Below are 27,415 nucleotides of genomic sequence, written 5' to 3' on the forward strand. Positions count from 1 at the left end.
ACTAAAGTCCATACTTCATTCTGGTTTCCTTAGTTTTTACCTAATGTCCTTTCTATGTTCCAGAATCCCATCCAGGGTACCACATTACATTTAGCAGTTGCGTCTCCTTAGGTTCCTCTTGGCTGTGGCAGTTTCTCAGACGTTCCTTGTTTTTGATGACCTTGACAGTTTTGAGTAGTGGTCAGATATTTTGTAGAATGTCATTCTATTATAATTTGTCTCATGTTTTTCTCATGATTAGACGGGGATTGTATGTTCTTTTGAGGAAGACCACGGACATAAAGTGCCATTTTTTCACTTCATATCAAAGGTACATACTATCAACATGTCTTATCACTGTTGATGTTAACCTTGATCACCTGGCTTGAGGTAGTGTTTGTCAGGTTTCTCCACTGTAAAGTTGCTCTTATCCTCCCTTTCTTTATTGTACTCTTTGGAAGAAAGTCACTATGCACAGACCACACTTAAGGAGTGGAGAGTTATGCTCAACTTTCTTGAGGGTGTGGTATTTACATAAATTATTTGGAATTCTTCTTCATGGGAGATTTGTGTCTTCTACCTCATCTATTTATTTATTCAATCATTTTTTTTTCTGTCACTAAAGACTCATGAATGTTTATTTTACACTGGGTTATAATCCAGTTTCGGCCATTTGAGGTGTTTTAGTTGGCTCCAGTGCCCGTTTGCCATTCCCCATTGTTGTGCTTTTTTTTTTTTTTAAGTACTTCTTTACTTTTTGGCACAACAAGATGCTCCAAGTTCGTCATAATATTTCCCGACCCAATTCTAGAATTGGCCATTTCTCTTAAGAAGCCCTGGTTTCTTTTATTGGAGAATAGTATTAGAAACCAATTTCTGTACTGTAGATATGCTTGTTGCTAGGGGTATTATTGCTCCTAAGATGTGCCAAAATTTTTGTTGGGATTATATTTAATCAGTAGATGAATTTGGAGTGAATTGGCTCTGTCTTAAAAGTATAGAGTTTTCTGATTCATGAACAAGGTATATTTTTCCATTTACTTAAGGTCTCCTTGAATTTCTCTCAGTAATGTACGGTTTTAGTGTACAGGTCTTGCATATATTTTGTCAGATTTATCCCTAAGTATTTCACATTTTAATCTTATTATAAATGGAATTTAAAAAAATTTTCAACTGATGATTGCTTATTGCTGGAATGATGAGATGTAGTTATAAAATTTTGTATATTGATCTTATAGCCTGCAACCTTGAAAAACTCATTTATTAGTTCTGGTAGCTTTTTGTAGAGTCCCTTGGATTTTTTGTGTAAATAATCGTTTTGTCTGCAAATGCTCTTTTATTAGGAACATAAACATTTAGGATTGTTGTAGCCTTTTCATTTATTGACCTCTTTATCATTATGAAATGATCCTCTTTATTTCTGGTAATATTCTTTGCTATGAAATCTAATTAGTTTGATATTAAAATAGCCACTCCAGTGTCCTTTTGACTAGTGTTAACATGGTATGTTATTTATGTTAACATGTAATGGGCTTTGATTGTTATTTTTAAATGAATTAATAAATATTTTCCAACTTTTTAGTTTTAATATATATATATATATTTTTTTTTGGTGAGGAAGATCAGCCCTGAGCTAACATCCATGCCAATCCTCCTCTTTTTGTTGCTGATGTAGACTGGACCTGGGCTAACATCTGTGCCCATCTTCCTTCACTTTATATGGGACGCTGCCACAGCATGGCCTGACAAGAGGTGTGTTGGTGCGCGCCCGGGATCTGAACCCGGGCCGCCAGCAGCAGAGTGCACACTTTAACCGCTATGCCATGGGGCCGGCCCCTAGTTTTAATTTTTAATATGGAAAATATTGGTAGATATAACCCACCTAAACAAAAGCTCTTTGGAAGTCCTCAGTAATTTTTAAGAGTGTAAAAAGGTCCCAAGGCCAAAAAACTTGAGAATTGCTAACACTTGCTGATACTTGTTGAATCAGTCTAATTTTGATTGGCCAAGACTGGGGACTAGTTAACCTAGACAAAAGGAATGCCCTGTAGTAGTTGAGATTACATACTGCCTCCATCTGATGAAAAATCAGTGTGATTAATGAATATCACCAGGATGATAAATTACCTGTAGGATTAATGTCATCTATTCCTCTGTCAGTTTATCAAATATAAGATGGTAACAATACCAAACTATTTAAGGTTTATTATCACATTAACCCTTTAGTGTAGGGATTAAGAGAACATACTCTGGAGCTAGACTGCTTAGGTTTGAATATGAGTTTTTCATTACCTAGTTTTAACACCCTGGGTACTTTACTAATTTCTCTGTGTCTCAGTTTCCCTATTTTCAAACTGTGGATAATATTAGTGCTATCCCATCTCGTAGAGTTGTGAGGATTAAATGAGTTAATAAATGATATAACCCCTTAGAATAATATCTGACTCATAGTGAGTGCTATATAAACATTAGCTATTTGAGTGACAAAGGCTACCATTGGAGTTAACATTCATTATAGGGAATATTGCTAATACGTAGTGAGCTCTATAAATATTGAACTTAAACTTATTTTTAAAGTTTAAGTTCAGCTTAACTTTGTTGATTTATTTTATTTGTTTTCTCATTATGATTATCAAATTGCATTTTCGGGCCAAAGTTACTTTAATATAAAAACAACATCAAATTATGTAGCCTGGGTCATTTAATTGTCCTGCATGATTTATATGAATTTGATTCTTTTTCAAAATTGTTTTATTTTTAATCTAAGTACTGTTTCTACTTCTATAATTTCTACTTTTTATTAAATGTTATGATTTTTAAAGACCTATTAAGAATAACTGTACCATATAGTTTGTTTTCTATCCAGATGTATGGACAAATATCAAAATATATAATTTACACATATCGTACTAGGAAGAATTATTTCCTAGTCAGTGTTGTATCACAGAAGTAATAATCAAGGAATGCTTGTTAAAGCTTAAACAGATGAGGAAGAAGTAAGTGAAATGAGTATGCTAGTAGGTCTTTGTCATTTGTCTTTTTCTTGTAGTTGTTCTAAAGAAGACTTAATGGAAAACGTTAAGTGTTTTTAGAGGCAGTTTTGAGTTTTGTAAATAATGATTTTAGTAATAAAATGTAGGACAAAAATTAATCACTTAAAGATTTATATTCACATTGGGGATAATATGTCTGTGCTTGTATGAAGTGAGAGTCTTTAAAAGCATCAGCAAAACAAGAGTCTCTCTTTTAATTGTTGGTTAACCTGTTAATTGAAGGTACTGTAAAGTATACAATCACTTATTAATTCTTCATTTCCTTGGTGAGAACTAGGGTTCAGGTCACTATTTTGAGATGTGCCCTGAAAGATTCATATTCTCTTAAAAACCACTTTTAAGTAAAGATACCTATATTTTCTTTAGGTATGTGTAAATTATATTTCCATTTAAAGAGACTAAAGTTTAAAAAAAGGAAAAATAATCTGGAGATTGAGTTGTTAGGAAATTTTTAGACATGTGTAGCTTGGTGACTCTTTTAACCTTTCACATGTAAAACATGTTGTCTCAGGTTAAAGAACCCTGCTGATTTATAGTTATCATGTTCTGTGATTGTAACCTAGGTTTGTTTTCTTTTTCTATCTTCTTATTAACTAAGATATAATTCATACTTTTTATTTCTCTAAATCCTTCTACCATGAATTTTTCCAAATAAATCATCAAGTGTAAGAAACATTAGATTTTATACAAGTTATTAGAAATTGTCATTCACTCCTATTTTCAGAAAGAATGGAGATTATGAAAATTTAAATTTGAAAGAAAATACATAAAATATAATGCATTAAGACAGGTAGCTTTTTCTTCTCTAAGTCTCCCCCAATCATCTTGGAGTCATGTGTAGCTTTGTTAAGATCTTCTCTTAAATAAGTTCATTGAGTTTTCCCCATTATAAAAGTGATATATGTTTATTATAGAAAAACTTTGGAAATATAAGTAAACAGAAGAAAAATTATCTACATTTCTACTATTGAGTTATTGTTTTTTTCAATATGCAAAATCATAATAAGCCGTAAGTGGTCTCTATTCTCCCATATCCCCTATGCTTTTTTCTTAGCACTTTTATCACCTAAATGTCAAGGTCCTTCCTCCTGGATTGGAAGAAGCCAGCGTCACCACTACTCAAACAAACATCCAATAAGTGAAAACTAGATAGTTGGTTCTGCTGGTACAAAATCAAAATATACTTAAGCTTTGCTTCTGGTAATATTCAATTCTTTTAATATGATAAGAATGCCCAAAGTAGTCATTATTCTGATTCGAAGGTAACGTTGCCGTGTTTTTTTGTTTCTCTCTATAACTGGTTTTAAATGTAAAGACATAAATCTTAAAGAGTGGGAGTGAAAAAACGGGGATGGTTTTCATTTGCTACAATTTCCTGTGAGACATGGCTCTAAACAAGGCCCATATTTACACAAGACAATATAGTTTTACATACAGTGGTGTATGTATTCAGCACATTTTGAAATTCTTTAACAGTCGTCTATATTTAATACTTTCATAGTAAATGTGTTTAATAATGCTAGGTGAAATTTGAAGTAATTTTAAAATAATTTTACAGTAGAAACACCAGTTAAATCAACCTTCTGGTAATAAATGTTGGAAAAAAATTAATTATTTTTGCTGCCACTGCAAAATCAATTGTGTAACTGTTCTTTTTAAACTGACTTTTACATTACTAAATTCTAAACACTACACTCCTGTAACTTGTCAGAAGCAGGTTTTGGTTAATAGATATTTTCAGTGATGTAATGGGAACTTTTGGCAGTGAGTCAGAATATAATGGACTGTGATTAATGTTTTAATAAGTACTTTTCTATTGCTCATGATGTAGAGGAGAAATGGTTTCCTGCTTGAATTGATAGGAGAATAGCAGGTGTGCATATAGTGTTTTTAAAAAAGAGTTGGAATATTTTTCTTAAAATAGCATTGTTTTTATATGGTTAAAATTCATTATCAGAGGAGATGCATATGTTACCACAGAAACCTGCAACTGATTTGGAAAAATAAAATTAGGAGATGATTACCGATTGCCTAATTAAATCTTTTAATTTTTAGCTTTTGTTTTCCTATGAAGCTGAACTTGAAGTCTGTGTAGTTTGATCTTAGTTCTTACTATAAGATAAAAGGAAATCAGGGATCTGCTTAAATCATAGGACATGTGAGTTCTATGCCCCATTGTTTCTAAAACATTTACATTGTTCAAAAATTTAAAAAAAATTTTTTTGAACTTCTCTAGAAGGTTTTTCTCTTAAGGCCAAGAAGTGCAGATTGATAGTCAAATGGAATAGTGATCATGTGAGAATTCTCCATTGCAAAGGCTACAAGTTCAACCTATAAACTCAATAAAGTTCAGAAGTTTGGAAAGTTAAACCCGAGAGATTTTGTGTCAGCTTTGGAATCTGAGTAAGTGAAGACAAACCAGAAGAAATACTGATATGCTAGACTTACGGGGTTGGTTTACAGTTGTCTGGTTTTTTCATTTTTCTCAATTTAATTTTGGCAACTTATATGCAATAAGTATGCGTTATTTGTTGTAGGTAAAGAGTCCTCTGTCTCAGTAGATGTATTTCATTTGGGAATAGTATTATACTACTGCAGATACCCTCTGCCTTATATTTGTTTTTGAAATATATGCAAAATTGAGCATTTGTCCAAATGTGCATTTTTCTGGGAGAAAGTTCATAATTTTCATCAGTCTCAAAGGCATCTTGATCCCAGTAAAGGATCTGGAGTAGTAGTTCTCAAACTTTGGTATACGTCAGAATCACTTGGAGGGTTTACTAAAACACAGATTGCTGGGTCCTGCCTCCAGGGTTTCTGGTTCAGTAGGACTGGAGTGGGGCCCCAGAATGTTCATTTTTAACAAGTTCCCAAGTGATGCTGATGCTGTTGATTGAGGACTATACTCAGAACCACTGGTTTAGCTTTGGTAAGTAGCCTTCTAGACCTTTTCCTATTTTCACGTATAATGTATTTTTTTACAAAAACGTTCATGCTATATTATTTTGTTACCTCTTTTAACTTACTATATTTTGACTGTCTTTCCATATTTATCCATAGCATCATTTAAAGTATTCCATATTATAATTTACTCAACCAGTTCTCTATTAGACATTTAGGTTGTTTTACATGTGTTGTTTTTATAAATTGATTGTTGCTAAATTTTTGCACAATCTTTCCATTATTTCTTTAGCAAAATCCCTGGATTGAAGGATAGACATGTTTCCTAGGCCCATTTGAGGCTAAATGACTTTTAACATCTGGCACTTGAACACTAATAAATATAATGACTACCACTTTAAAAGACACAGAAGAAGTTTTAAAAGTAAAACAAAAAAACTTGTTTCAGGAAACATGTGTTTCACCTCTCATTGGTTCAATAGTTTGCTTCTTTTTAATGATGAAAATTTGACCAGTAGATTTTTCTAAATTAAAAACATTTATTTCAATCTTTGTGACCACAATGAAATTTCAGGGGAGTAATAGCTTTTTTTTTTTTTTTAATTTTCAGAGATATTTGCCATGTTCCACTATTGGTATGTCACATACACATAGAGTTTACAACTTGGAGAAAAATTTATGCCAGCATTAAAGAGCTATTCAAATACAGTGACTGTTTTTTTAAAAAATTGTACTCTATGCCTTGAAAATGGCAAAACTATGGTATAGATTAATGTGGGGAAATATTTTTATCTATCTAGGGCTATAGTAAGAAAAATTAGATTGAGACATTGTTTTTGAATTTGAGAAAAAAATGAAATATGTATTCATTTACTTTGAGAATTAAGAAATAGGGAATATATATTAAATCTTTCTGCTGTAATATAAAACCATCCTGACAAACACCATCTTTCCCTCCCTGACTCAAAATAAAATACTAAACCCATACAGAGAAAAATAATCTGAAAGAGAGTTCCACAAATGTGATCATTGAAAGGTGTCCAGCGTTGGGGATCTTGGGTGCAGCAAGCCTGGGAATGGGTGAGGGAAAGAATTGGCAACTGGGACACACATTGAAGTAGGCAGTAGGTCAAATATAGTCTGACCTGTTACATTGCCTGTTTCTAGAGCACATATTTGTAACCCGAATTAGCTCACATGTGAATTGTAAATAGGGGAATGATATCTGTATTATGTGAAAGCCATTTTGGTTCGCATATGATTTTCCCCAGTAGGTAAATGTGTTGCATTACTGAGTAATAGCAGCTGAACTCAGATATACAGATACGTTAACACAGCTGAAGGCAGCAAGCTGCAGAAGAATGAATCGAGTCCTTACAGAATGTCCATTCTCACCATGTTCTTCCTTTTGGCTTAGTTTTGCCATGCACTATCTCTTGGAAATGCTCCTTTTGGAGTTGTCTTCAATTTTTGTGCATTTTGCCCTTGTTTTCATAACTTGGCAACCTTACCTCTTCCTTACAACTCCTTCTCATCAAATTACGTACTTTTTTTCTTCCTTTATCATAAAACTTATGTTTACTGTATTATCTATTTATTTGGAATTTAACCAACCTTTTAAAGTAAACTGTGCTAGTACTTTTGGGAGGATTGTTAATGTTTTTGTTAGTGCTCTGATTATGACGTTTACATAAGTTTTGTGTGGGCTGCCTCAATCCTATTTTACCTATAATTTTTAAGTATTCATTTTGGCAGAATGTGAGGTTTTTCAAGAACACTTATATCATGTTATCACAGAAATGCCAGTATAGACGTATAGGCCTCTGGTTCATTGAGTCAGAGTAGGCTCAGTCAGAAACAATTCAGCACTTGGAATTATTCACAGAGGGGTCAGAGGAGATGTGTAACAGGAGATCTTTTGATGGAGATTAAGTCTTTATTGTGGACTTGAACCATAATGCTCTTCATTTGGCCCTACTCTCTGGTTACAAACCTCTAGCATTTGAAAGATCTCCAGTTATGCGATGAACTCATTACCTCAGGAATCACCCTTATTCTATCTACAGAGTTGTCGATTTACACATTCAAAAGGAGAACTATGTCTTCTGACCTGATGTGGGGTCTTCTGAGATAGAATTCCTTTATCAGAGGGGAGCTTTGCTTATTTGGCTGTGGAAAAGGCCCTCAGGCTGGGATACTCAGGCCTAGACATAAAGTACAGACACATGCACTCTCTGTGATGCTTTACTCATTTGGTAAATTTAGTATGCTGCCACCAAAGATTCAAAGCCATTAAAAAAACCCACAACACTTTATTGAGGTAGAATTTACATATCATAGAGTTCATCCATTTTAAGTGTAGGATTCAGTGAATTTGGTCAGTTTACGAAGTTGTGCGGCCGTCACCACAATTAAGTCCTGTTTCATGTGTGTATGACCAGTGCAGTCTCACAGGGCTCCATGCTCAGAAGAGGGCTCTCTGCTTGAAGTTGAATGCTCTGTGGTCATCATCTTGAGATTCTTAATAATTTTATCTTTGAATTTGTGTTTTGTAAGTAAAGTCTGATGGGACAGTGGAGCATATTTTAGGGGCTTGGGGCCATATGAACCTGTGTATCTACGACAAGTTCTTGGCCGTCAACTCTCTGTCTCTGCTCAGTCATTGCTGCTGCTGTCACCTCCAGCAGGGCTGTGGACACAGGGAAGGTCAGGACCAGATGTATGTGCCTGCGTGCCTGTGAGGGTCTGCACTTACCGAGTGAGTATTCTCATGCCTGAAGGAGTACAGCATTAAATAGCAAATAAAAAGTACTCTGACAGGTCTAGAGAAATCACAGAAGAAAGGAAAAAAAATTCCTGCTTTTTGGACATTTTTATTTTGCACTGAGCCTGACTACAATCCAGTTTTTGGAACCTTCCCATCACCCCCAAAAGATCCATCGTGCCAATTTACAATTAATTCCCATTTCTCATCTCTAGACCTGGGCAGCCATTTTTATCTCCTTTCAAATAAATGTAATTTATTTGAAATTTATACCTTTCAAATAAATGTAATCATATAATATGTGGTCTTTTGTGTCTGGCTTCTTTCATGTTTTTGAGGTTCATATTGTAGCATATATCAGTATTTCATTTCTTTTTGTTGCTGAATAACATTCCATTGTATGGATATACTACATTTTATCTATTATATAACTTATTCGTCAGTTGATGGACTTTTGGATTATTTCCACATTTTGGGCATTATGAATAATGCCGCTATGAACATTCACATGTAAGTCCTTGTGTGGACATATATTTTCATTTCCGTTTGGGTGCGTACCTGGGAATAGGTGTGGGAACTGTTTTTCCAAAGTGGGTATACCATTTAACATGCTCATCACCAGCATGAAGGTTCCCGTTTTTTCACATCCTTGGCAATATTTATTACTTGTCTTTTTTTTTTTTAATGTGTGTAGAGGGTAGGGGTAGGAGTCAGGAAAAGGTGTGTGAGCTTCTGTTTAGCTTTTGAAAAGATGCAAAACTTTTCCAACCCCCAAAATAGAATAAATTTCTGAGAAACTGTTGCCCTTTTGTCTAGGTATGTGTGTGGTCCCTATCATTTTGATTGTAATGGTGGGTGAAAAATGGTATTTCATTGTGGATTTAATTTGCATTTCCCTAATGACTAATGATGTTGAGCATCTTCTTGTATTCTTATTAACCATTCAGATAGCTTCTTTGTTGAAATGTCTATTCAGATCTTTTGCCTATTTTGAAATTTGGTCATTTGTCTAAGTTATAAGAGTTGTTCGTATATTTTGGATACCAATTCTTTATTCGGTATATAACTTGGCAGTTTTTTCTCCCACACTGTGGTTTATCTTTTCACTTTTTTTCTTTTTTTTTTTTTGTGAGGAAGATCAGCTCTGAGCTAACATCCATGCCAATCCTCCTGTTTTTTTTTTTCTGAGGAAGACTGGCCCTAGGCTAACATCTGTGCCCATCTTTCTCTGCTTGATATAGGACGCCGCCACAGCATGGCCTGACAAGCGGTGTCTCAGTGTGAGCCCGGGATCTGAACCCGGGCCACCAGCAGCGGAGCGTGCGCACTTAACCACTATGCCACGGGGCCGGACCCTCTTTTCACTTTTTAATGGTGTCTTTTGAAGCATAAATATTGAATTTTGATGAGTTAGAGCTTACCAATTTTTTCCACGGCTAGTGCTTTTGGTGTCGTATCTAAGACACCTTTGCCTAACCAGAGGCCATGAAGATTTCCTCCTGTTTTCCTCTAAAAGTTTTATAGTTTTAGCTCTTATATTTAGATCTCTGATCTATGTCAAGTTAATTGTTGTGTATGAGTGTGAGAAACAGGTGCAATTTCATCTTTTTGTACATAGATACCCACGTGTCCCAATACCATTTGTTAAGAAGAATATTTTTTCCTTGTTGAATTTGCTTTAAAGCCATGTGTTTTGCATATCATCCTCAATAATTCTTACTATAAGCAAAGCTATGTGATGATTGAGTTCTGAACTTTTTCTTGGCTTGAGGAATATTGTCTTTTCTTTTTCTGAATTACATTTTTAGCTTTGAGAATATCTGGAGTAGTAGTAGTGTTAGACAGAGGTGTGTATTAAGTTTGAGGAATGTTTTATTTTAAATGTGAACTCTAAGGAAACATTTCACATCTTGCCTGTCAATTTATAACTAAATCTTGAAATAAATATTATTACTCTTTTAGATCCAAGAGGGTCTCTGATTCCTAAGCCAGGAAACATTTTGACAGGAACCATCCTCTTTCAACCTCAAACAAACACCTAACCTTCTAATGCCAAAAGGTCTAAATTTTGTTTCAGTCTTCAAATTCAAAACATTTGCATTCGGAAGTCAGAAAAATATAACATACCTTGGGAAAGCAAAACTGACTTCCTTAATTACTTTCCCAGGTCAAAAAATTAGAGGTCATTGAGGCAGTGCTTAGTTTTGGCTGTTACAAACACTATCATCAGTTAATTCTAGAGTATTTGCTTGAGAAGACATCCTCCTTCAAAATCCTTATTACTGAAGATTCATCTTCCTTCATTATCTTTTTGAGTCTGCTTTCCTCTCTAGATTGTAAATTCTTCCAAATCTGGGAACATCTCTTACTCATTTTTGTTTCTGCACCTCACTGCACCCCACCCCATCTCCTCCCACGGTGCCTTGAAGGCACAGATGTTTCTGAAATGAATTTTTAAACTGAAGAGAATTTAAAAGGTATGGAAGAGAAAGATATGATAGTGCCAAAATTCTTCTTCCTTCTGAAATATATTAAGTGTAATCATGCGGGGTGCTGTAATTATGAACACCACTCATCCGTGGTTCCTCCCTCAAGAGCTGCCATCTGAAGATAGAGACTGTCATGTAAACAAGCATACCGTTATATGGGAGAGGGTCAAGGAAGCCTTCAGAGAGATGGTGAAATTTCAGCTCCATTTTAAAGGGTAAATTTGAGTCCGCTGGTAGCATGCATAGACCATTCTGTTAGAGGAGAAGGAGAGAGATTTGAAAGAGCATGGTGCCTCTGATAGAAATATAAGTAGTTCAGTCTGACTAGAGCACCAGTTTTGTAACAGAGAGTGACAAGAAACTAGCTGGGATCCAGATCATTAAGAGTCTTATTTGCCATATTAAGTATTTTGGATGATATGTTTTCTCCTTTACATTTCTGTGTATCTTAAGTCAAGGTTGAAAAACTGCTGTTATCTCCATAGCCAGGCTCTGGACCAAACACTTTTAGTAATAGGGAGCTGTTGAAGAACTTGTAATAGGTGACATATTTAGATTTATACTTTAGAAAAATACTTCTGAAGGCAGCAATGTGGAGGATGTATTTGAGTAGGCTGAAATTAAAACATAGCCAAAAATGGAGAGGTCTAAAAAGTGAGGATGGAGTTAAAAGAATGAATTCAAGAGAGATTTAAGAGATAGAATTAGTAGGATTTGGCAACTGACTTCATGTGGAAAGTAAAGAATAGTCTAGGAAAGTGCCACAGTTTTTGGCTTGAGTGTCTGGATGGCTCTGTGATGACTTTCGTGGAGAGAAGGCCTCCTTCAGAGTTTTGCATGGCTTACAGAATATAACACTTGGACACAAGTCTTGGTGTGTGAGAGCTACAAGCATCTGAATGATTAAGGCAGCTGCTCCAGGCTTTCTTTCTCACTGCTCACTCTTATTGCCTACTGTGTCAAGAGAGGCCCAGGGAGAGTAGTCCGTGGGGGACAAGGACTGCATTTATTCTGCTGCCAGAGAGTATATGCAGCTGCCATTTCCTTCTGATTCACTACCACCACTTGCCACAGCTGCTGGGCTGGACCGAAGTGGGTAGACTGTAAAAACTTCTGTCCTAACAAAGCCCATTGCAGCATTGGGTGTAACTTAAAATTTTGTATTCATGATATTTTCTTCAACTTTTTCTTAATGTCTTTTATTTAAAAAAATCTTTCCACTTAGTATAGCGTTTCATTTCATTTTTTTTTTCAATTTTTATTTATTTATTTATTTTTTTCCCCCCAAAGCCCCGGTAGATAGTTGCATGTCATAGTTGCACATCCTTCTAGTTGCTGCATGTGGGACGCGGCCTCAGCATGGCCGGAGAAGCCGTGCGTCGGTGCGCGCCCGGGATCCGAACCCGGGCCGCCAGTAGCGGAGCGTGTGCACCCAACTGCTAAGCCACGGGGCCGGCCCTCATTTCATTTTTAAGAAGAGGTTACCATTTTTAGATAATTTGGAGTTTTTCCCCCCTCACTTAGAGATATGGTTGAATAATGGTTAATATGGTTCAAGGAAATACCACAGGTAGAGTGTGCAGGTATTTCAGTTATTTGTTTTTTAGTTTTTATTCTTCTTTAAACGTTAAATACGTTTTAGTTTACCCCTTTAGAACCTTACTTTTAAGGGGTTATCTGTTATATGTATATGTCATACCTGTATTTAATGTCACTTACATAAGAATCTTAGTCTGCACTATTGACATTAATTCCCAAGACAGTTAAGCAAACCATACAGTTGTTGTTTAACTGTTCCTTATCCTGTGCTCTAGCATTTATCATTTTTAAAGCCATGTGTCAGACGTCATGCTTATTTCTGAATAGCTGCATATTAGTGATTTTGCACCATAATTTCATGCACTGTTATAATCTATTTTCAGAAAATTTGATTTGTTAAATATAATAGTAATCTTAAAAACAAATGTTTGAAGACATATAAATCACTTTGTAAATAATAAGATGCAGTACAGTACAGAAGTTGTGTGAAGGATTTTTGGGGTTACATTGCTTGGGTTTAAATCCTGACTGTGTCCTTACTTGGTTTGTAACCATGAGCAAATTACTTAATCATTCTGTGTCTTTGTTTCCTCCTTTATAAAATAGAGTTAATGATAACACCTATCTTATAGGGTTGTTTGAGTACTAAATGAGATAATATCAGTAAGGCCTTAGAATACTGACTGGTACAATATGGAAAGTCTAGTTTCTTAGAATCTGTTTGTATTATACTGTTTTTAGATCTATTGAGTTTTCTTACCTTTCTGTCCTTTTTTTCCCCCCCAATTTGATCCGAGTATCAACTCAATGATAAATGGTTGTATTGCCATTCTTCCTTATAGTTTTGGCATTTAGTTAAGTATAAGCGTTTGTTTTCTAATTATTGAAATAAAAATTTGGTTTATCTTTGAGGAAAACTGTAATGGTTTTCTATGTTTTGAAATAGACAAAGTAGCAGGTAAGAAGTTTTGTCCCAGTGATTTCATTTGTGCTCTTAACAAAACCATGGGAAAATCACAGGTAAGAATTTAAGGAACAATGTGAAGAAAAAAGGGGGAGGGGCCTGATTGACTAATTCCCTACTTATTGACTTAAAGACAGTTCTAGTTGTCAAGGGAGGAAATGATATGCCTATCTTTGTTATTTATTTATTTATTCATTGATTGATTGATTGATTGATTGAGGAAGATTAGCCCTGAGCTAACATCCGTTGCCAATCCTCCTCTTTTTGGTGAGGAATATTGGCCCTGGGCTAACATCTGTGCCCATCTTCATCTACTTTATATGGGATGCCACCACAGCATGGTTTAACAAGCAGTGTGTTGGTCTACGCCTGTGATCCGAACCTGTGAACCCCAAGCCCCGGGGCTACCGAAGTGGAGTGAGCGAACTTAACTGCTATGCCACCAGGCCAGCCCCCGTTTGTTTCTACGCCTGTGATCCGAACCTGCGAACCCCAGGCCCCGGGGCCACCAAAGTGGAGTGAGCGAACTTAACTGCTATGCCACCAGGCCAGCCCCCGTTTGTTATTTAAATAAAAAACATAATCACATATAAAACGTGGATCTCAACACTTCCATAGCTATTGATAGTCTGAACCCTCCTCAGAACTGTAATTGTGTTGCTGTCCCTTGTTTACCTCCCTGCTCTAGTTCTGGGCTGTGGTATTCCTTTAAGAGGCACTGTCCCACCCCATGGTACCTTGGACACAGAACTTTGTCACTTTTGTGAATGTCCCCAAACATCTACTCACATTTTCCTGAAGATTTAAGGGTTACTAAAGGAGGGATCATGTTACCTACCTGCAACTATAATCTTGGGTCACTTTGTTGGGTTCACCTCTTCTCTCTCCCTTTTTCTTTCCTCTCTTTAACATAAAGAAATTCTTTCCCTTACCTCATGGAGGGTAGTTTCTCCCCCATGTAAGAGCTCTTGGGAGGGTCAGAGTGTTTCACCTTCTTCCCCAGTTTGTTAAGGGTTTTCTTCGAAACAAAGAGTTCCTGAAAGGAATTTTGGTAAAGTAAAATTTTCTGTTATCTTAGTACTTTTGTATTTATGTTTATTAGTTATTTCTTCTTTTTTGTATTTTAGATGGTAAGAAAATTAAGGCATAAATTTGAGGGAGGCAGTGGAGTTGACATGCTTAGTAGGTTCTAAACCTCATTCCATCACCTATTAGTTGTATAACATTTCACAAGTGGCTTAACCTCTCTAGGCCTTAGTTTCCTCACATCTAAAATGAGAAATGTAATACCTACTTTGTCGGGCTGTTGTGTGGAACAAATGAGATAAAGTGTAAAGGGGCTTAGCACAATACTGGGCATATAGTAAGCCCTTAATAAATGGTAGCTTCTCTTGCTGTTATCACCACCACCACCACAGAGTACTACTGCTACACCTCCTGCAATTAGTCATCTTATTTTAAAGGAGACATGTCTGGTAAATGCTTTAACAATCTACTCATTGATACCAACAAAATATATATGTGCCAAATAATCTTAGATTATGATATAATGAGAATGGATAGTATTGATCTGGAAAAACCAAATTGTATAATGTTTTTCTGGTTTGTCACTTGGAGGTTTATTATAGTCTTATAGTTTGTCATGTGTATTGCAGAAAATTTAATTGAGTTTTAAATGAACCTCAGAAATCATCTAGGTAAATGTTGTTTTCCTTTTTTTCTTCTTTATTTTTTTTTTGTCAATTAGAGCCACTGTATCTAGTAAAAAGTATTCTGAAGAGGAAGGATCATTTGTGTTATGCTACGTAGATAGTGGCTACTTAACAGGCAATTGCCTTTTTTTAAACATAATTGATAGTGAATTACTTTATTAAAATACAGGAATGTCCTTAGATGTGGCATTGATGAAAAATTGGCATTCTGATTCTTACTGATACTCATTTTCCATTAGTTTAAGGAAATGGGAACTATTTTGTATTAACTTCCAGATGTGTTGCTGTTATTCCCTTTAATCATGAAGTAGTATCTTCTCTTATTTTCCAGTATTTTTAATTCATTTAACAAATACTGTGAGTGCATTATGTACATGATGTATTTGACACTGAAAAATTCAAAGATGTATTAGACATGGCTTCTGCTCTCAGAGCTTACAGACTAGTCATATAAATAAGTAACTACAAGACAAAGTAGAAAGTGAGGAGAACGGTAAGAAAGATATAGACTACTGTTGGGGTTCAGAGGAGAGAATAAAGAAGGGGAATTAATTTTGAGCAAATACAGTCCTTGTTCCTGACTTGGATACTGAACACACCACTCTTTGCGAGACAGTGTATTAAGCACTTATATTACAGTAATTCATTTCACAGCAACCCTATGATGTGTAGCTAAATTATCACCATTTTATGGATGAGGAGACTGAGCTTAAAGAGGCTAACTAACTTTTCAAAGTCATGGAGCTTTGGAAATAAGATTTAAACCTAGAACTGTCTGACTCCAAAGTGTATATTCTTTCTACTCTTTGGAAGAGATCCAGGTGAGCTTAGAAGTTTGTCAGGAATTTCAGCTGGGGATAGGTAGGATTTTGGCATGCAAAAATGAAGAACGACCTTCCTGTTACAGAACATGAGCAGGCAAAGATTTAGGAGAAAGCAATAGAACATATATGGCAAATAATGAGTGTTGAAGCTTGGGTGCAGAATTGGTTGCAGAAAGGGGAATAGTGGAAGATAAGGTAGAAAAAGGTTGGAATTAGATTGTATCAAGTTGAGGAATTTGAACTTTCTTCAGTCGTCATTGGAGTACTCACAATCTTGTGAAGTCCTTTCATTTTTGACTAGCACTCTTTTATAATTTGGAGGTAAGACATCCTTATTTATTTCATACTGCTTAGGGGAAGATTTAGAGAGTACAGTGAGACAAGGAATGAATCATAGAATTTTAAAGAAAAAAGGGACTTTAGACATCATCTGCCTTGTCCTTTAGACATCATCATCAATCATCCTTATTTTAGAGATGAAGAAATCGAAGTCTCAAAGGATTATGATTTGTTGAAGTCATATAGTGTAATGAATTAGAGTTGTGTTCAAAGGTAAGAACAAAAATATGAAGAATAATTTAAAATTCTTTGATTAGGATAAAAAAAGAATTTTAAAAACAAGTGAGAAAGGTTAAGAAAATGGTATTTCAAGAAAAAGGTAAATCAGATTAAAGTAGGCATGCTATAATCTGCTTGACTTGCTAAACTGAAAAGTTAATATATGAATAGTTTGATAGGAGGTTTCATTCACTGATTTTTCTCAGAAAGGAATCTAGGAAGAAGACGTAAATTTGTTTAATTCAATTTTGTATTAACACCACCCCTTTGATAATTCACAACTTCCCTCTCTGAACATATGTTATAGCATGGAGGAGGAGAAGCAAAGCAAAAACAAAACAAAGCAAACACACAAAAAACTGAATGCTATTTTTTATGTTTACAACTCTGTCCATTTGGATTACTTTTTTATTTATTTTCTTTTTTTAACCCAACAGCAGATGTATTAGGTGGTCAAAAATAGATACCAAAATAGAATAGGATGAAAAGAGAAAATGACACATGATGAAAAAATGCCAGGAATAAGAGTACAAAAGCAGGGTAGGAGGAGATGTGATAAAGCAATATATTCTATATACATGGATTTTTCGCCCTCACAGATGCTGCTCTGTTCAAACTATATAGGATGCAGTATTGTATTTGAAAGTCACTGTAAAGGAGTAAGTTTACCATCAGCTTTCTTAGTTATCTGAATTCAGTGACTAGATAGACTTATGATGAGATCTCTAAAAGAATGCCCTTTAAATTCAGTTCTTCCTTATTTTTTCTCATAAGTCTCTTTAACATTGCAAAATCTTAAAAAGAGTTAAAATTAGAACAGATGGTCTGAGAAGCTCAATTTTTCAAAACATTTTTAATGTAAGTTTTGGACTTGTAATATATGGAAAAGTTTAAATTATGTGTTGTTAAGAACATAACATAACCTTCTGCCATCTAGTGTTAATATTTGAATTATTTATTTAAAAGTTTCCAGGAAATGCCTTTGTTAAGTACTGGTAATTTTACAGTATTCCAGTTAGTTTTATAGTATATAGAAGCTTTGTTTTATGTCTCATTTTTATAGATGTAGTTCTTAGTGTGAATGTAGTTCTGAGTGTGATTATTTTATGTGATGTTTAATAAACAATGATGAATTTAACAAATCAAAAATTTGCTCAGTTGTATAACTGCTTTACATCTCAGCTGAGAACATTTCTCCGTCTAGGCCATTTTTACCTTGATCTTTTAGTCCCTGTGATGTAGGAAATTGGGTTAATGAATGGGCAACACAACTGACTAGGATGGTCTCAGTAAAATAGTTGAAAATGTAAGGTTAGGGGCCAGCCCGGTAGCATAGCAGTTAAGTTCGTGGGCTCTGCTTGGGCAGCCCGGGGTTCGCTGGTTTGGATCCTGGGTGTGGACCTATGCACTGCTCATCAAGCCGTGCTGAGACGGCGTCCCACGTAGAACAACTAGAAGGATGTACCACTATGACATACAACCATCTACTGGGGCATTGGGGAGGGGAAAAAAAAAGGAAAAAAGGAGGAAGATTGGCAACAGATGTTAGCTAAGGGCCGATCTTCCTCAAAAAATAAATAAAATAAAATGTAAGGTTACATTTTGGTAGCGAATGAGGAAACAAAACTTTGTTCCCTTAAAGATTTCCATTGTTAAAAAATAGATTCTGATAAGGTATAAACACATTATGCATATTATTTAATTGCTCACTTAGTTGAGTTTGAAGAACAGGCATAATATTGTTAAAAGTCAATAAATGAAAACTGCTCCTATATTCAAAGGTAGGGCGTGGTTAGTTCAAATTGTCTTTCTACATGCTACTAAAAAGTTTTTAAGCTGATGAAAGCACTTTTAGAGAAACAGACTCATAAATGAAGTGGTTTCTGTGATTGAAATGATTATCATTAAGTTGTCTTTCTTAAAGAGTTCAACCAAATCAGTACATCTGTATTCATTCAACAGTTGTTTCTTATTCTTACTCCATTAGTCATAGTATACAAAAACTTGTTTTTCTGGACTTTTTCTATCTTGTTCTCAAGCAGTGCCTGGAAGCAAAATGCTAACTTGCTGAAGATCTGTAAGCTTTATCTTCAGTGCCGAAATCAGATGTTGACCTTATCAGTTGCACAGTCTTAGGAAACAGGCTCCTGATGTTATTCCTCACCCCTCTTTTTTTTTTTTTTTTTTTAACTTGGACTGTTTTAGTCTTATTTAAAATAAGTGATGTTCAAATAGTAGTCCTGCAGTACTGACGTTTGTTTTTCCACCAGTACTGCCTAAGACAGTCGTGACAACTATCAAAATAATAAGGTTTTCTTTGCTTGACTTTGGATGCTTAAAAGTCTCTGATCTGGGGCTATTTTGTTGTAGTGATGTTTATATTAAATGGAATTTTAAAAAATCAGTTAAATTAAAAATGTGCTTTTAAAAACATATATCAAGGGGAAAAATATATCAAAGTCATAATTGAAATGAGCTTTTGAAGCAGATAAAATTTCACTGTCCACAGCATCATAAGACATAAACAAGCACTTGCTATCTTTCAGTCTCCTTAAATATAGAGAAAAACAATAAGCCAAATAATTATGATCTGTTTATTCTCCTAATGTTAATATTGGAAGGTTTTTGTCAAATCATTACAGGAACAGAGAGAAGAAAACCTCGGTTCTTTTTTTTTTTGGTGAGGAAGATCAGCCCTGAGCTAACATCCATGCCAATCCTCCTCTTTTTGCTGAGGAAGGCCGGCCCTGAGCTAACATCTATTGCCAGTCCTTCTCCTGTTTTTCCCCACAGCCCCAGTAGATAGCTGTATGTCATAGTTGCACATCCTGCTAGTTGCTGTATGTGGGACGCGGCCTCAGCATGGCCGGACAATCGGTGCGTCGGTGCGCGCCTGGGATCTGAACCCCGGGCCGCCAGTAGCGGAGCGCATGCACTTAATTGCCAAGCCACGGAGCCGGCCCCAAACCTCTGTTCTTTTTATAGAGCCAGTGACTGAGCCTATAGGGTCAGGGGAGGAGGGTCTCAGCAGGGACCACAGCAGCAGCAAGGCATCTTTCTCCACCTTCTTTATCAGCACATCTTCCATATGTATAGGAGTCAGGGACAGGGGTAAATATTGGTGTTTTTCCTCACAAAATAATCCCAACTGAAATTCTGTCATTGCTGTTTTAGAGGTCTGAATATTCATTAGTTTTTCATAATCCCAAATATTCCAATTTTCACTTGTTCCTGAAATTTATAATCCTCATTATCAGTATTCAACATTTATCTTTCTACTTTAAATTATTTACATTAAAGATAGTTAAGTTTTCAGGATCTTAATACCAGACATATAATGTGGTTATAAATGAGATGCTAGGAGTAGGTTTTTGTTAGTGATTTTTAACCAGAAATTTAATAGCCTGATTATCCCAGGGTGCGCTAGATGAGAAGCCTCTGATTTCAAAGAAAAATTAATTCCAAGAATTGTGCTTGTTGACTCTTTTGGTTCCTACTGTTCCAAATGACAAATCCGACACTTTTATAAGGACAGTGAACTCCATTTAAATATACTTTCTCTCTACCCTATCTTGAATATTATAAAAGTTCAAAATAATAAAATTTGATGAGATTGGGAAATGCTTTCTCCAGATGTACTCTTCAAGTACTATCTGCAAAGAAGTCAAAGGTGATTTTGTGTTATTAATATGTTTTAAGCCTTTAATGTAGGTAGTAGTAAAAAGTCATTTCCTGGAAAAATAAAAAATGGCAATAGAAATACTAAATGGCAAGTAAGTAGCTTATGTTTTAAATTGAAATTATAATTCAGAAGGGCATATTATTCTTATTATAATCTTACTATATGGACCAAAAGGAGAAAAGAAAATATATCAAAACTGTGTGTTTTTTTTTTTAATGAATTATTATTTGATATCTGTGGTATCCATAGGGCAACGTATAATATCCTGTTTGGACACATATAGAATTTCTTTTCCTTGTCCCCTTTGAAGTTAGCCACATGACTTGCTTTAGGCAATGAAATATGAGCTTTTCAGAGCAAAAGCTTTCATGGCTGTGTAAGATACTCTACATTCTCTTCCTCCTGGCTCAGTGATCATGGAAGCTGTTGAGGTGGAGTCTCCATCAGCCTGGGTCCCTGAAGGATTACGATGAATGGTAGTTCCCTTCCTGACCTACATTAGACAGACACGTGAGCAAGAAATAAACCTCTGTTAGATTAAGCCACTCAAATTTTGGGATTATTCATGACTACTGCAAAACTGAGCCTATCCTGATTGACATGGTGTTTTTTTCAGTAGAATTAAGTCATGACTCACTTTATTTACAGATGTATTTTTAATCTGCCGGTAATCTCTTAGTTATTTTGTCATTTGACTTTCCATAAATTTGTATTAATTGAATTAGAATCATGTGTGTTTTTAAAACGTGATTCTCCTGATGCATGTTGAATATATTATTCACCTTTCAAGTTTAACTCCTATAGATCTGTGAGCCACTTTATCAATTGCTACTGGAAATAATAATTGTAAATTATCTGAGTAAATGTGCCTTCACTAACACTGTTATATAATTTCAGAGCACTTCACAATTCAAAGCACATCATCTCATTTGATTCTTAACTACAATCCTGGGAGATAAGCAGGGCAAGTTTAATTATTATCACATCCATTTTACAGGTGGAGAAACTGCAGCAAAGTCATTTGCTTAAGGCCATATGGCTTATGGGCAGCAGAATTAGGATGTCACCTTTGGGCTGATCGTTCAACTGTTTGTTTTTGTTTTTCCTGTCTTCTCATTAGGATCAATTATAGGTCCAACCATTGGGTGGTGAGGGATGGGGAGAGGAGGAAAGAATTGTTTTTCATTTACTTTATCCTTTTATTCCTAAACATTTCTACCAGAGATATAAAATTATCCAAAGCAGATAAATGCATTACATTCTACCCTCCATGTTGCTGGTTGCTGGGGTACCTACACCTAATTTAGTAGCTTTCTAAATTTCTAAATTTATGCTGGGTGGGGAGGGGAAGGAAGACTGTTATATGTTTTAAAACAAGGTTAAATTTATGTGAAGCTTTTCAAACAGTGAATTTTCCAGGGTTAATTATAAACTAAGCATGACTTAGTCATGGACTAAATGTAGCTGCAGTATCATCGAATTCTAAATGTTATCCATACAGGCTGTGCACATAGAACGAGCTCTTACCGATCTCCAGCTAGGACTGCAGTGTCCTTGCTCTTCGTGAAGCTATGCAAGGGTGTTAAAATGCTTTCTTACAGTTGTTCCTGGCATTTCTATGATTAGCTCATGATTTAGTACATCTGGCAATTTGGTCCTAGAAATTTGAGTGAAGCAGAATGTATTAACTACTGAAGGAGGCAGAATGTTTTCTGTATTGTAGTGTTGAGAAAGTAGACAGTTAACTGGCTCTTATCCTAAAGAAAATGACAAGTGGTCAGCCAGGTGCCCTTGCTCATCAAAGACTTTCCGTTTATACAGTCCTGTAGTATGGAAGTGATTTGTAGGTAAAAAAAGGATTTACTGTGACATAGATTTCTTTTTTTTTTTTTTTAGTAATTTTATGTATTTATTTATTTTCTCCCCAAAGCCCCAGTAGATAGTTGTATGTCATAGTTGCACATCCTTCTAGTTGCTGTATGTGGGACGTGGCCTCAGCATGGCTGGAGAAGCGGTGCGTCGGTGTGTGCCTGGGATCCGAACCCAGGCCGCCAGCATCGGAGTGCGTGTACTTAACCGCTAAGCCACGGGGCCGGCCCTAGATTTCTTAGAAATTAGAATTTTAGAAATTTTAAGGATTAATTTTACATTACTAATTATGTTGTATGAGAAATCTGTTGCCATATAGATTATGAAAAGCACCTTCTGCTTCTGATATTTAAAAAAACATTGAAGGCTATTTTCTTATTGCATATTACAGGAAGATTATATTTTTATATTTCAACTTTAACATACTTTAAAAATAAGTTGCTTAGAAAAAGATAATAAATTTAATAAAGTATCCATGTTATCTTCTAATTATGCTTGACTTCACTTGAAATTGATTAGTAAGGGGGTTTCTGTTTATCAGAAAGAGTATGTTTTAAATGTTCTTTCCTAAAATGGATAGATGTAAAAAGTAGAATACATTAGAAAACATGTTTAGTCATTAAAAAAAGTGTCATAAGTCATTTATGTAAGAAGTATTCAGCTTTACTTTTTTGGTCACTCAGTAAATAAAGCCCTCCTTTCTATTTCTCATTTCTATCAAAATATGTTTTGTCATTATTTAATAAGTATGCCACACTGGGATTGTTTTCATCATATCCAGTCTTAAAACTATTTGTTTTTGTGACCCCTTTATTTCTTTTCCTTTTTTTTGTTCGTTTCATAGCTAAAGCAAGTCTTAAGCGTTTTATATTGGAATTGAAATAGAAAATATAAGCTGACATAAGGGTTTTCAAATCAAAAGCTTATTTTACAAACCCTTTAAAAAATGACAGATGCAGAGATAGATTTATGTTAAAAGTGGGATAAAATTCACAAACAGCATATAAGAGGCAATTGTTAATGTTTGTTTTGGAGAAAGAGTAGAAATCAGAGCTGGGAAAACTTTTGCAAGAAGTGATGCTTAAGTAGGGTGTAAAATATGACTAGATATCTGGCAGACTGTTACAAGGAGAAAGCTGTTGTAGTAGAAAGAAAAGCATATGTGAAGGCTCAGAAGCCTGACCCACAAGATTGTGTTTCAGGAATTACAAGTTCTTTCTTATTGCTATAATAGAAAATATTGGGAGAGAGGGTGGCAGGGAGGAGAGACGTTGGGAGATGAGATTGAAGAAATAGACAAGCCAGATGAAGATCCAGCCAGATCTGTGTCCTGCTGAAGAGTTAGGATTTTATTATATAGGTGATGGGAAACTAATTAAAAGGTGGTAAGCAGGGAAGTGACACGATGAAATACTCTTGTAGAAAGATAAAGAGTACAGCACTGTGTAGATGTCAGGGACCAGGGTGGTGTAGGTTGTCATATACTAGCTGTGTCCTTCAACAAAAAGTCACCAGTCTTTTCAAGCCAACGCTTTCTAAACCATTCTCTCTTTTTTGGGTTCGTAGAACTACACTTGTTTCTCTTGCCTGGAGTGGCAAAACTGAAGGCAAGGGAGACTAGTTTACTGATCATGAACATTTATGGAAAGTTTATCTTCAAATATGTTTAGGAGGTAATATCGTGAGGTATAAGAAAAAGAGATTGTCTATCTTTTTTTCTACTTTAAAAGTAAATTAAAAAATTTATAACCTCAGTATTTTATAGTTTTCATAAAAAGTCACATTTTATAAGTGACTGGTTATCCAAAACAAGTTGTCTGACTTACTGTAAAAGAACTAATATAGAGATATTACAGGTATTTTTCTTTATATACTTTGGGACTACTTTTAGGTGCATACAAATTTATTAAATCTTCTTAGAGGATTGCTCCTTTTATTACTGTGCAGGTTCCCTCTCTATTCCTATTAATAATGGCTTGTGTTTTAAATTTATAAACAGACTATTAGCAATATATTAAACTAGCTTGCTTTCTTGTTAATATTTCCATGTATGTGAGGTTTAAAAAATCTTTTTATTTTCATCTTTTCTGTGTGGTTTTATTTTATGTCACTTATAAATACAATATGCATTGCCTTTGTTGTGCATTAGAAGGATTTTACACAATTACTTATGTGTAAATTAGTATACAGTTTATTAAAATGATAAATATTCTAACTGTTCTTAAGCTTTTAATCTTAACTTACAGATTTTACTTCTGAATCAAGTGACTTTTATATAAAAAAATCATTTGTTTAAATGTTCAATTAACTGAAGTTTAATTCAAACTCTAATTACAAATTTTAAAAGTCTGATTCTTTAAAGCACATCAAACTCCTAATGAAGCTGATTTCCAAATCTAACAAAATCTTCCAAGAAGTCAAACAACTCCTGTATATGGAATAAATCTGACTTAAGTAAATCAAATTATCTTAAGTGGTTCAAACATTTTAAAAAGAAAATCAGCATATACAATGCAGCTTATTAAATACAGAACCTCTGTATGTATCCATGTAATCACAGTTTACACAGAAGTATCCCTACTGTAGTTTCAATTTACTTCTTCTCCTAAGATTAATATTCACTCGCTACCCAAAGTATACAGAATTACTATCTTAGTCCTTCTGAAACTGGGTTAATAGCTTGGGATTCTTGATTGGAGATCTGGGAATGGGACATAGGACTTGGAAATACTTTTCATGATGGATTGTTAGCGCCTTTAGATCTACTCTTCTCCCGTCTCTACCCTGCTCTATACCCCGGGATACTGACTTGTATGGACTATATCAGTGGCTCCTGTGCCTTTTGGTTTCCAGGTTGGAGTGGGGGTTGGAGGCGAATGGGGGCAATAGGCAGCCTCAGCAGGAAATCAGAGGGAGGAGAGTGAGACAGAGATGCTTATTCCTTACCAGGTTGTCATATGCTGGCTGTGTCCTTCAACAAAAAGTCACCAGTCTTTTCAAGACAATCCTTTCTAAACCATTCTCTCTTTTTTGGGTTCGTAGAACTACACTTGTTTCTCTTGCCTAGAGTGGCAGTGTCTCTGCTGCTTCCCTGGATTACTGAACTATCTATCCCTTGTATTTCTCTACATCTTCGCTTCTGTAAATAGTCCTTTTGTAAATCAACCTTCCTCAGGTTATTCTGAGTAGACTGCGCCATCTGTTTTAGTTGGAATCCTAACTGTTACATGATCCAAAACCCAAGCCAGTTTAGTGAGATCTTTCCTGCTAGGTCCGTTGCCTTTTTCTTATTAAGTATTCCTGTAGTTGCTGCAAACCTTTAGCTTTTTTCCAAAGTTCTGACAAAGTTGTTTCTGATCGTTTTTGCTTGTTTTCAGCGTCTCTGTGGAGAGATGGGGGCTCAGAGCTGCCTTTTACGCCATTTTCCTAATGTCCTGGCTCCTCATTCACTTTTATAATTCATTTATGTCTTCTTGACCACCATTATGTAATCACTTTCTGGATAGTCTTATTCATGTTTCTATTACTCTCTCCTAGTAGACAGAGGTGACAGTATCTGTTACCTTGGGCAAATTGAACTTCTCTGAGCCTTGAATTGCTCTTTATAAATTGAGGATACTTTTCTTTCCTCCTCTCTTTCCTCCCTCACTGGGTTCTTATGAAGACCAAAGAAGAAAATGAATATGAAAATATTTTTGTATAAAGTTAATCTAATTATATAATCTGTTGATATAGAACCTTATCAATAGCTTATTTTCTTTTGTCATTGAAATATGAGTCATCAAGGACCATTAAGAAGAAATGAGTTAAACTGGGAACTCTGTGAATCTGTTCTCTGTTCCACATATTTTGTCAGCAAATCATGGTTACAGCAGAACATGCATATTTTTTGGATCACCACAGACTAAAATGCTTGCCATTGAGCAAAGAAAGAAAAGGAAGCAAACTAGGGGAAAACTCACATCATCAAACTTCTTTCAGTCTTTTGTAATCAAATTCGAGTTTTAGACATTGCCAATCACCTGGAGTATTAAAGCATAAATTGATTAACAAGCTGTATTCAGTTTTCTGCATCTTAGAGATCATTCTTAATCTTCTGTTTTCTTTATACTTGTATAAATTTCCATTTTCTTGACCCAACACCCAAAGATACTCTGTCAACCATTTGCAAGTATTATCCTCTTAGAGAAAAACACACAATGGGAATGAGGAGATAGGCTGTAGTCATACTTGTATAAAATCAACTTTGCTGTCTATTATAGTATATTATTGCTTTTTGTTATTTAAAAGATTTCTTATATGCAAATTAAAGGTATGATGTACTTTATGGAAAAAAATATATACCCTCATTCCTTGTAAGTTCTACTTAATGTACTATCTGTTACTATTCGGCAATGTTAAAACATCCCTGTTACATAATTATTGCAGTACTTTAATATTTAATACTTTATGGTCTTGATTGTTTTATATAATGTTATTTTCTGTAGAAATACAGAATTGTTTCATAGACATACTTTACCATATTCAGTCTCTGAATATTTCTAATGTATGTTAAGTGATTTGCCATCTTCTTGCAGGATTCCCCTCACCCATGCATTAATGTACTATAGCTAATTAAATATTTGAGTTTCATATGTATTTACTTATAACACATTAACACATTTCAGTATACTTCATTATATGGGAAATGTTGATTTGATCATGCTATGCTATTTTTAAAACATTAAATGTGAGAACTTTAGTTTCATATTTAGGTAGTATCTAAAATGTCTGCCTAAATTAGCCAACATGGGACCATTTTTTAAGTTTGCAGGATATATTGGTTTATACTAGCATAAGAGCAGATTTTCTCTTGATTCCTTAAGAATTAAAAACTTCAATGAGAATTACAAAACTACAAATTGTTCAAGTTCTCGTAAGCCAGGCACTTCAATTTTAGTTTCTAGAACTAATAGTTTTCTATGAGAAATTATTTCTGGTTTTCTGGCTAGTACTGAGGACCATTTTATTGGCTTAACTATTCATAGAAAAAATAAATAAGGAGGGCTCAAGGAGTTTCCATGCAAACAGCTATTAAGGAG

At 35.0% G+C, this 27,415-nt stretch overlaps 1 protein-coding gene across 2 annotated transcripts in view; it reads left to right on the top strand.

Moving 5' to 3' along the window:
* Nucleotides 1–27,415, top strand: part of MNAT1 (MNAT1 component of CDK activating kinase) — a 175,769-nt gene that overhangs the window by 130,679 nt on the left and 17,675 nt on the right. The window contains exon 8 of one of the 2 annotated variants that reach the window (XM_058567060.1): nt 242–310. The exons of the other annotated variant lie outside the window; for it this stretch is intronic. Coding sequence (XP_058423043.1) covers nt 242–310 — 69 coding nt within the window. The remainder of the gene's footprint in view (nt 1–241; nt 311–27,415) is intronic. 2 annotated transcript variants of the gene reach the window in all.

Source organism: Diceros bicornis, chromosome 24 (genome assembly GCF_020826845.1).
Source record: "Diceros bicornis minor isolate mBicDic1 chromosome 24, mDicBic1.mat.cur, whole genome shotgun sequence".
NCBI classification, from domain to species: Eukaryota; Metazoa; Chordata; class Mammalia; order Perissodactyla; family Rhinocerotidae; genus Diceros; species Diceros bicornis.